Source organism: Lepeophtheirus salmonis, chromosome 3 (assembly GCF_016086655.4).
Source record: "Lepeophtheirus salmonis chromosome 3, UVic_Lsal_1.4, whole genome shotgun sequence".
NCBI classification, from domain to species: Eukaryota; Metazoa; Arthropoda; class Copepoda; order Siphonostomatoida; family Caligidae; genus Lepeophtheirus; species Lepeophtheirus salmonis.
In genome coordinates, this window is record NC_052133.2 from 45738052 (window position 1) to 45750366 (window position 12315).

At 29.3% G+C, this 12315-nt stretch overlaps 1 protein-coding gene across 1 annotated transcript in view; it reads left to right on the forward strand.

Annotated features, from left to right (window-relative positions):
- Positions 1-8397, forward strand: part of Elk (Eag-like K[+] channel) — a 136892-nt gene extending 128495 nt beyond the window's left edge. The window contains exons 11-14 of the mRNA XM_040709401.2: positions 156-403; positions 774-938; positions 2081-2276; positions 7670-8397. Of these exons, the coding sequence (XP_040565335.1) occupies positions 156-403; positions 774-938; positions 2081-2276; positions 7670-8199 (1139 nt within the window). The 3' untranslated portion in view covers positions 8200-8397. The remainder of the gene's footprint in view (positions 1-155; positions 404-773; positions 939-2080; positions 2277-7669) is intronic.
- Positions 8398-12315: the final 3918 nt, after the last annotated feature.

Genomic DNA, 12315 nt, shown 5'->3' on the forward strand with positions numbered 1-12315 from the left:
TCTACATAAATAATTATTTTTATCAATTAACAATTTAACAATAATTATAGACAAGTATGTAGATACATATTCTAATTATACGATAAGTTTTGTTTTCCCATTCAAATTACTACCGTGTGCTTTAATATATCACAAATGATATTCCTCTACTCTAGGTAAGGGAGATTTAGTGGGTTGTGATATCAAAAAACATTTGGAGCCAGCGCCACTCCTTGGAGGTTCATCAGAAGTTGTTGTGAAGTCTAGTTGTGATGTAAGAGCACTAACCTATTGTGATTTAAAATGTCTGCACATTCCGGGAATGATTGAGATCCTTAGACTTTATCCAGAGTTTCAAGAGCAATTTAAAGAGGATATTCAGCATGATCTCACATTTAACCTACGCGAAGGTTATGAAGCAGAAGTAAGTATACAGTCCATAAACCAAGAAATACTCTATAATGAAGCTCTCTTTTTTTTGAGCAACTAAGGGCTATTTTTTTTAGAGTGGAGTAGTTATGTAAGGAAAAGGGAATGAATTAAAATAATCGTATTTCAGATTTATAATTGACAAATATAATTATTTTAAGACATTTTTTGAGACATTTATAACACAATTATTTGAATTTTATACTTCATTTAATAACTATTTTAGAAATAGAAAAAATAAGCCTTAAATTTGTCCGAAAAATAAAGGATGAAAAAGAGTGTATAAAGTATTCCTTATTCCTTGAATAATCTCCTCCAAATGATATATAAATATTGAATGATAATGATCAATTTGTTCATTTCAGGAGTCTTCTACCGATAATGAAGAGTCGGTTTTGCCCCTTCAATCCATTTCTGAGGAGATTGATGATGTAAAGTCCAATCACTCCAGTAAGTCCGTCCATAGTTCTTCAACCGAAGCTAGAAAAAACCGTGATATAATTAGAGATATTACGTATTTATCATCTGAGGTAATAATATTAAGATTTCTATAATAGACTTAAGCATGGAACCAGGGTCATTACTGGGATTGGAGATGGGCTGCTAAAAATGTTTAAAAACTGTTCATTTACTTACTTATTAAAGCCATATTTTCGGATAACTTTTTTATAAAAGACATTACATTTCTTTCTCGTATTAATTTGTTAATAAAAATAGTTACATTTTGCACAAAATACTACAAATATTGCTTACATTAAATCAAAATTTCCGACTGATATCCTGTCTTTTTCAACAGGCATTTCCATTTCCTCTTTTGGCGTCTGAGGTCACCCCCATCAGAGCAGGCCAGCACGGAATGTGCATTTTTATTCTTTCCTTTTTTATCTAACTTTAGGAGATTTTTTCACCTTTTCTTTTGGTAGAATAGTCATGAAATGAAAGAAAGTATTGAATTAAAACTATCTTGAATTAAGAAATTATGAAAACAAAAAATCTATTAATGAGACCTTTTAATTCCTTACACATTTTTTAAATTCAATTCCTTGGTTCAGTTTGTGTATAATAGTTATTAAATCAAAAAGGGAATGGAATTAAAACAGTCCTGTAATGATTGTCTTAAGAAAATACAAGATTTTAACCTATTAATTTCATATTATAAGAATAATATTTATCAAATCTTTCTTTTATTACATAACCATTATACAAATAGAACCAAAAATAGCCTCTTGTTTGTCAAAAAGGGAGAGGAAAAAAGTTTGCGGGTTCCATTGATATAGTATTCCTTGACTTATGAGTAGGAATGCCATTTTTGTAAGAAAAACGAGTGCAACGAGAAGGTGGGAGCGAGACTTGTGGGATTACTTAATTCGACCTTTGTTACTATCAACTGCTTCCTATATTATTTTGAGAGGAGTAAAATAATTAATGTTAATATTATATTTAAATTTTATTATGCATTTTGAAAACTAGTTACCCCAAAGATAGGCAAGAATACTTACATTAAAGGGAGAAGTTAATACTCTTAAATAATGAATTAAAAAGAAGAAAGAACACACGCAACAACCGTGTTTCCTTTTGTAATTTCTAAACATAATTTTTATTACAAAAATGGCATCCTTATTTATGAGTATTGATGAATTAATAACATATAATAACATCTTTATCCCATTAGATGAAATACGTTATGGAGAAACTGGAAAGAATATCTCTTTCAGTGAGACCTCCTTCGATCAATCAGTCAGTACATACCACGGCTAACTCAACCAATCCCTCAGTATATCAGGATAAAAGTGTACAAACTGAGTTTCCAGCGTCAATGTTAGAAGAATATGTTATCAAAAATCGGAAGCGAATATTAAGACTTTTAGGTGGAACAGAAAATAAATTTGGCACAAACGTATCCTTATAAGAAAGCTAACCAAATCAAACTCTCATTTAAATTTTTCTTCAATATTGAGCCGTGACTTTTGAAAAGAGTACTTCTTAATTTCTGGATCTCTTTGGTCGTCCATAGCAAATATCATTTATCTGAGTCTTGAAGTGGTTACCATTTCATTTTACTTAATCTTTCATTCTTTCTTCATTCCTCATTTTGTTTCTTCGTTTTTGTTGTTTATTTGTTTTTATTTTTCTTGCTATTTTTTTTTTTTCACTGTCAAAATAATTTTTGCACTTGAACTTTATCATAAATTCCCTCACTTTATAGATTATTTGGCATTTTTTTAACACTATTAGAACTGACATTTTAGTGACATTTGCATCATACCTAGGAATATGAAAATTGTCAAAATTGCTCTGAGCGTAAAAAACCAGGCCTCAGATAACCAAATAAAAATTATGGTAACCTCAAAGACGACATATCTGATGCTAACAGAGATCACTATAGTTACAGTTGCATAAAATATTACATTAACGTGTTTGAATTTTTTTTCTAGTTGGCAATCTGAAGACTATTTTTTAAAGCTGTTCTCATTATTCATTAATTATTGAAGAGAGAACATTCAAGAATGTAGTAATCACTAGTGATTGTACTCATGAATGACAGAGAGTAACAATGTGGATCTATTGATCTAACTATATTGTTAATTGCTCGCAAATACGCTTGAATTTTCAAATGAGCGAGGAGTAATGATTATATATAATAATAGTACTTTTTTTTCATTTACACTTGCCGGGATTTTGCCAATTTTCACATCCCTAAATTCATACCGTTTTAAACACTTATATATAACATTGTAAGCAAAATAATTACATCATCATTGCAGCTCATAAAAAAAAGAAATGAGTAAAGGTAGGTAACGAACTCTGTTTGAATCATGCAAGATCAATACTTTACGGATATTTGCTTCCTTAAGGAAGTCATTTTTCTTTTCTATATTTGTTACCTTCAAAAACCTGACACATTGTTCCATATGTACCTTTTTTATGAAAGCTCTTCGACAATTTCGACAAAAAGGTTTCCAGAACTTACATATTTTTGATTCATGTCTTAATTTCTTAAAATATATAAAGAAATTAAAAGAAATTCAGAAAACAATGTTGATTTAATTCCATCTATATTCGAGTCAGAATAAATAGCAAAAAACGAATATTAATTATTCAAATACCAATTGAGAATTTAATTAACTTAAAAATAATGATGCTCATAAAATGAGCTCAATCCTAAGACTCGAATTGGACTGAATAAAATGATAATCAAAGATATGAACCTGTTCAAAAAGACTTAAGATTTGATACTCAAGACTTTGGATTAGCAATTTAGGGACTTTTTCTTAGCTCTTATAAATCTGAATTAATGCAATAGAGTCAAAACTACATTTCTTCAAGTATATCAGCTGTAATTACGGTTTTGTTATTGGGGAATGGAGGGATTGAGTATGGGAGACTCACCATTAATAAACCGACAAATACAAATAATGAAAAAAATCTTGGCGGCCCCTTGTCCCCTTTTAACAGAATTTAATAACCTACTCTAGGAATTGTAATTTACAATAATATGTATAGTTTTTTAACCCTTCGTTAGTAAAATGGGATTTTCTATACCCCCAGTTTATATCAAACCAACTTTAATTCCCCATCAAAATTAAGACGTACTTATTTTGTACTCAAAATTCATTAAAAATAATGAACATTTCATAGAATTTTTTATCTATATTAAAATTCTAATATTTTGACTATGAAAATAGCAAATTATATTTTGTTGAGATTCCAGACTAATACAGTTAAGATTAACATTTTAAAGAAAGAATATATATTTTTTAGGTATGCCTTCAGCTCATATTAGTAATTTCATTGATTTTACGGATATAAAATAGATTAAATATATTTTATTAAATTTTACAAACTTAAATAGTGTAATTTTGTGTATATGCCACCTGTATATAGTGTAATAAAATTTGTTATTTTGGGGTAACCTTTTACACTAGTTCACTAACTGTTTTAAAAGAAGGATATTTACTAATTTCACAGGGGGTGAACATTCCCGGTCAAACAAAGAAAACAAGTATTTTGTTCGTTCAATATTGTTTTTTTCAAATGATTATTATACTATGTTTTTTTATTCAATTTATGTAACGGAGTACCCATAACACTTTGCAAGCTTTTTTTTAGCTTAAACAATACTTTTTCCCATCAAAAAGTAGTGTAAAGTTAAAATACGAAATTGTTTTTGATCAATTGTTTTATAAATAACAAAAATAGCGTCACACTTAACACAATAACTCACAAACTAATTAATAGATTCTAATTAAATTTTTAGCTGTTTTTCTTGATTTTCTTAAATTGACTCCTGTATGATTTAAAGTAGCAGACTCACTGCTTTAATTCAAAAAAGTTATTCATATGAGTTTGATTTTTATACTTATTTATATCAAGGGTCCATATCTAGAATTCATATCATTCCAAACTAAGTCATTGATAATATTATCAATTCAACTATGTATATAATAATTAATAACTATTCTCTAAAACAAAAATAAACATTTGGCAATAAGAAAAATACAGAAGGCTAGCTACCATATGTTTTTAAAATGATTATTTTCCCGTTTAACAGTAGAAGTTGAAAGTGGATAAAAAAGCTATTCGTGACAATATAAGGTACCACGTGAGATATTTTGATTAATTTTAATTAAAATCCTAATTTGGATCTTTCTTCAATTTCTTATTGCTCACTTGCTGTGTGCCTTACTCCCAATATAACATTCACACTCATTTCTACTTGAAATTGTATTGTAAAAAAATTATTTACAAATAATCTAATTGTTTTACTCTGATCTTTCAAATGGACAATATTGTCAACATTACTCGATTAAACTGAATTACAAATATGATAAATACATATATATATTACGAGATAGATTTGAATATCCTTGAGTTTACCAATCATTTTCCACAATTTGATTATTCTAATTCCATCTTCCTCATTAAGGAGTCAACATTTAATCGAAATGAAATGGATCATCTGATTCTTGTTAAAGCTACCAGATGATACGACTTCATTTCAAAATTAAATATTTAACTTAGATATTTGCTGGCTTGTTGTTGCTCACCTTTTTTAATCGTTTAGCTCACTTTAATTGAGGTTTTTTTTAATTCGTTTAGTTCACTAAATTGTGTAAGACGAATTCTATAATTAATTTTTCCATTTTTCTTTTTGTTGCCAATATTTTTTTCGTACTTCATCAAATCATAGTATATGAGACGAAAAAAATTGGTCTGATCGGGATTAACTTTCTCATAATCAAATTAATATGACAACAAATCGCCGAACACGCAAAATAGTTCTAACCGTTATGCCTTTTAAAAACAAACTAAACATATGATTTAGATCAAACAGAATGGTCCGTTTTTAAAGTTACATAGACTGTTGAGTACAAAACAAGGAGGAAGTAACTGGCAAGAATATTTTTTTTATTCATACCTTTTAATTAGTTTAATCATTCATCATGCACTTTTTAAACGACTTTTCGTTTCGTTTGGACCAATGTCATAAAAATAAAGTGCAATAATAGTACAAAGACAAATTTCCAACATTGTTTAATACAAGGGTCGTCAGACTACGGCTCACGGACCAGATCCGACCTGATATACCCTTGTGGTGGGGCCTCAGCTCCTCTGCCCTCTTATTACATAAATTGGTACTTTGGATATTATGGATTGTTGAAATTATTTTGTATTCAACGAGTGAGTGTAGGTGATTTATTTCATGTCATAAAATATACAAATATTTTGGCACAGAGTTAAGATTGAGATGAAATTATAATTAAATATTTCCTGTAATTTCGAATTAATTTCTTCTCATCGTTTTCCAATTTTGTTTGGGGGGATATCTTTTCTAAAAAAATAAGTCATTCGACAATCGTTGAAATTTTTTCTAGAAAAACAAAAAAAAAATATGAAGACCCGTTTGGGAACCGAAAGGGCCGTCTCTTTTCAGGGAGCCGAGCCGAAAGAGCCGTTCCTCTCAAATGAGCCAGAATTCCTATCATTAGTAAATAATATACCATTTTTTTAAATATTGAAACGTCTAAAGTACTCCTAAACATCTCAAATATGTCTGTGAGAAAATATTTCTATCGAGAGAAATAAATGTACTTCATTAAAACATTAATAAACAATTTGATTATAGAAGATATTAAAAAAAAATAAGTCTCTCTGAAGATAATTTATTCTAAATGAACGATGAATGATTTAAATGTGTACTTTTTGTCGTTCACTTTTTTGAATTCGTTCATAATTTATCGTTCATGAACGATTTTTTGAACGATGAAAGATTAGCAATTTTGAACGACTATCATCAACCCTCCATATTTGATAATGTTGCATAAAAGAATACAACGTATTATTTACTGTTATATAATTGCTAAGAAAGGCTTTAAAAAAAATCCCTCACAAATCAATTTGACAGTTATTCTTTTTTTTTTTTTTTTGCAATTACGAATTAATCTATACCATTTTTTATATTGTATTTTTGTTAAAATTATACTATAAAATAAACTTAAAATTCAGGTCAATCCCTGGATTCGACTTTTAATTGCATTGTGTACAAGTTTTGTTTCAAATACTATGCTAATAAAATGTTATTTAAGAGTTTTACATATCATTGAGTTCTTACATGAATAGGTAAAGTTCTCCGTACTTGTCTAATCATAATTAATGGAAACGATAGTGGCCACCACTCATCTTTACGATATCTCTTTAGGAACAATAATGATATGAGGTTCTAGGTAATTTTGCAGCATACATTTTCTCCTCTGATAATTTTGCATCCTGTAGATTTTTTTGACTTTTTATGTTATAGGTTCGTAATTTATCATTAGTCTTAACTGGGGAAACATTATTTTCCTTCTATTAATGGAGCTTCTTCCTTTTTTCAAGCATAAACTAAGATCATAGCAATGAGTAACGTGCCACTAGCCAATTAATCCTTTCAAAATAGACTCATGATCCCAGATCTGTGACTCCTTTTTCTTTATAAATGCTACTCCTTATTTATCTTCTAACTATTTTTCATTAATGTTCTGCTTCAGATCTATAACTGAGTTGATACAACAGTAAACACTAAAGATAAGGTTGAACCTATAATATCAAGTATAAAAAAGTGGCGAATATATTATGTGGCAAAATCTCCAAGAAGCAAAATGACCACAGGGTAAAATATATGCGATAAAATTACCAGAGGCAAATATTTTTACGACCAAATTACCAGCCACCATAATATTATCCTATTAATGTATTTATTTAATTGTTATCATTTTTTTAGGGATGTCATCAGAAGTAGCCAACTCCTCCAGTTGGAATCCTCTACCCAGCACTTCTTCTCCTCATATATCTAACACCCCTTCTCCTACAAATTCTTGTAAAAGTAACCAACATCCTGAACGCCCATCAACCATTGTTAGATACAACTCAACGCCTATTCGCACAAACCCAAGATCGAGAGTAAAACTTTTGTATCAACAAAAGACCCTTCCCTCAATCTCTGTAAGTCTTGCTACACCTGAGGAGGAGAGAAAGACAATCACAAATAAAAAAATTAATGGGAAGGCAGACATGCCTATCGATGGCGATGATGCACAAGATGAAGACTTGGATGAATATGCTGAATTTATTCACAAAACGATAAATAATAACGGATATCCAGGGAAGTACAGTATGAAAAAGAGACACAGTACTGGAAGTGCCTGTCCATCCTCTTTTGAGGATTGGAAGAAAATAAAAAAGAGAGAATCAAGTTTGGGCCAAGGATCAACCACGTCTTTGGACAATAAGCCTTTTGTTACAGACTTTTAATGTATAACATAATTACTTACATATAAAAATACCATTCATTGATTATAAAAACTTTTCTCGGTCAATATTTGGGTACTTTGAAGTACTACTAAATGAATAATTATAATTAATTAATCCCCTTTGCACTCAAAAATTTTGTTAAATTCAAATCCCTTTTACTATTATCCTAAATAATATAAACCATATATTTTTTTAAAATAATTTGATTTTTATTTATATTTGGAGCATTATAATCAAGGAGCCATCCTAATCATAAGGAAGTTTGTCGAAGAATAAAAGCAACATACTATAAAATCTATTGTCATGCAATATATTTTGTATATTTGGCCGTCAACACAAAGGCTATCCAGAATTTTTTTTTCTAAATTGAATGTGGATTATATTTCTATGTAATCTTTGTTTAATTATCTTCAATTTCAAACAACAAATTTTTCCTATTCCCCCTTTGGAACCACCGTAAATTGCCCTTAAAAAAGCCTAAATTGATCGCCGAAGTAAAAAACTGAAAAGTTGACAGATGAGATTTGAAAGGCCATATCGGTGTCAATACAAGTCCCTTATATCAAATATAGGTTTTAATCTATGGCTAAGATTCTTGGGTATTTTAACTCATCCACAAAATGAATTTTGAAATCTTTTAAAACTGACACAAGTATGTCTATGAAATATTGGCCATCAAAAAGTAAAACAAATAATTGAGCTTTTCTCTATCTCTTGATTTTTGTTCAAGATTGTTTTTTTATATTGACACACCTCATATGTTCATAGCTGGAGTTTGAAGTTTATACTAGGCTGCCAAATGAATTATTGCTTCTAGATCTATCCTTGTAGATTAAGACAGGAATGATAAAGTGGTAAGTTGATTTCAAGCCGATTAATTATAATCAGTTTGAGAATAATTGGTAATTGTTCTTAAGTTGTCCAATTACATTATGAAACAGCATTTTTGTCCGTCAGCTGAAACTCACATTGATTATTAGTGATGTAAATGGTGTGTATTTTTTAAGCTGGCCCATCCACTTTTTTGGAATTGGTAATTTGAAGAATGATTTTTTTTTTCATCCGAAGTTGTCATTACTATTTAACTCCTGAGAGGTGAACTTATTTTCCTATACTAAATTTCATTATATTATATTCAAAACGTAATCAAATATTCGTGTGTGCTCATAAAAGACGGAGTCATAATTCTAAGTCCTTGTTGAACTCCGAGGGGAATTGAGGATCGATATCCGAGTAATTCTTGCCAATGTCCTGGTTTATTTCCTTCTACCCATCATCCTCCCTTATCATAGCTAATCGAATGAAACGTCATGACAACTATGCTACTCTCATTCAAAACATGTCTTAAGTTGTAGGGGTACCATGTTTGATTTTTGGTTGTTGTTGTTTTTTAACATGCCCAAAATACACAAAATTTTCATTCTCTTGATTATTATTATTTAATTATTTATTTTACTTAAAGGGAAAAAATATGATCAAAAAACTCTGTATCTTCAATTAACTAGTTAATAAAAAATGATTTTTTAAGATATCAAAAATAAAAATGTTATCAGGTTCTATCATCTAAAGCTAGCAAAAATGATATTTTAATACAAAATATCGTTAATTGATATAAAGTATAATTTAAAGTAAGTTTTAAAAGGAACTGAAAAAAAAAAAGAATTTTTAAAAATGAATGAAAATTATAAATAACATATTAATGAGTTTAAATTTTATATTTGAAGAATAAATTATTATTTATTTTTCACAATTCTAAAATTATACTGTTAAATAAAGGGATTCTTCAAAAAGGTGCATGTTGTACAAAGTACACGTACAGCGTCTACATGTTTATTATCAGTTTTTGAATAGAACGGAGCCATTTTTGAGGGATAACATATAAAATACTAATGACAGATTATGTTTACTACTATAAAACTTATTTTTTGAAAAAGTTCATTTGACTTCATTGTATTTTATAAAAACATTACTTTTCAACATAAGTAACTATTTTTTATAGAAAATAAATACAAAAAGCTTAATTAATTTACATTTACTAACGTTTTTTATTGAATTTTTACAATCAGTAATAAACCAAGACTACAATTTTAATTTTATAAACATTTATTTAACTTTGAACTGTCGAGAGTTTTATGAAACTCAAATTATCAGACTTTATTATATTATATTATTATTATTATATGACTTGAGTGGCAATAAAAAAATGAAAAATTGGACATAAAATATTCTCAAAAAAAGATTTTTTTTAACTCTCAAAATTGATAAATATAGACATTAAGGAATATACATTTATTTCACTATGGTGGGACTTATATATTATTTTAATACTATATGCGTAAACACTATAATGAAATGGCATTTGCATGTCTAAAATAAAGCGCAGGAATCAATAAGATAAAAAAATAAAATAACGGAGAGCTCATAAATAGGGAATTTAAATATTATTGTTCTTATTTTTTTATATATTTGTCCAATCAATACTAAAACACGTATTACTATTTTGATACATTTTAACTATTGTCTTCATAAAACAACTCATAATTAACTCGTGTGGCAAACATTTAGTAATTATTTTAATTTAATTTATGTGTAAGGAGATCCAAAATCTTCGCAAGAGTAATATACAAGTACTTAGTAGTTTAGAAGAGGATCTCCGAATTAATAAGTTTGGAAATTGTAAAGAAATTAAGATATTTCAATAGAGGATATGTTAAGAGGTCACTTGTTTTTTAAACAATATGTTCTGGGTTGTTAATGCAACACCATTATTGCCGCCGGCTAACCCTACTTTTTTTAATGTTCCTTTTCTAAGTCAGATGGAGTTGCACTGATTAAATTTAAACTAAGTATTGCAACTTTGCAATATTTCGTTCATTGAAATCAGTTGCTGGTTTTTTAATAGATTCTTTCTTGTCTTATTCCATCATTGAGTTCAGCAACCAAGGTCTTGTCCATCACATTGAAAAGGATTTGCGAAATTTTGACAAGAATGCATGCCCATTTTTGACCTTGTTCACACTCTGTCCCAACTATGACTTCAATTGTTATTTCTGAGCTCCTGCATTTTTTCACAGAAGGTAGCAACAAAGGAAGTTCTTCGATTTGGTGATCTGATTAGGCAGTTATTTTTTTCTTGCATGCTTAATGATGAAAATCAATGCAAAATAAAAATCAATATGGTAACCCAGACAATTTGAAGAATGTTTTGGAGCAGAAAAATAATAATGCTCCTAACGTTTAATTAGGTCAGCTACAATCAGATGAGACGAGGGGAAAGGAGAGATGAAAATAAACAATAACATTTTCCAAAATTACTCCGATGTCGATACCCAATTCTACTCTAATTCCAACAAGGATTGACAATTATAAATCAGTAAAAAAAATCCTCAGGATTACACTCCTTTCTTTGTGAATACACACGAATATTCAATCAGGTTTTGAATATAGTTTAATCTATTTAGGAGAGGATGTTCACTACTCAAGAATTAAATAGTAATGACAACTGCTAATGAAAAGAAAATTCATTTTTCAGATTACCAATTCCAAAAAAACGGGGCAACTAAAAAAAATCACTGGATTTACATCACTATATATTCTGGTAATGTGACTAAATAGAGAATGAGCGTAAAGACAAGTGAGGAACAACATATATGTTGGAGTTGACAGTTCATTATATCAATGAACTTGCTCATGTCAACTTGTTTCTCTTCAGAGTCTGCCACAAGCATAATCCTAGTGGGAAGTAGAGAGTAACCAAAAATTAGAAATGATCTGCAAGATACACATTTTAGTTTCTTCTTGAGAGAAAATACAATGTATCCCGTAACAAATTACAGGGTATTGCTTTCACCTGTAGTGGTCATTGTCTCCATATCTGAAGACTGCCCATCAGTGACGATGATTTTAGCCTTTTCAATGTCAACATCTGCCAACACCTCTTTGATCTCTGAGATATTCATGCCGTTGAATTTCCCAAGGGACTTTATTCCGATCTTCTTTTCTGCTGCCAGGATTTGCCTGACACTGATGTTGTCATTGGCTCCCCTGAGTTGTCTGTACTAACCAAATCTTTCTTAGATGTTGTCAGACTGGAACATTACAAGCAATATGTAGACG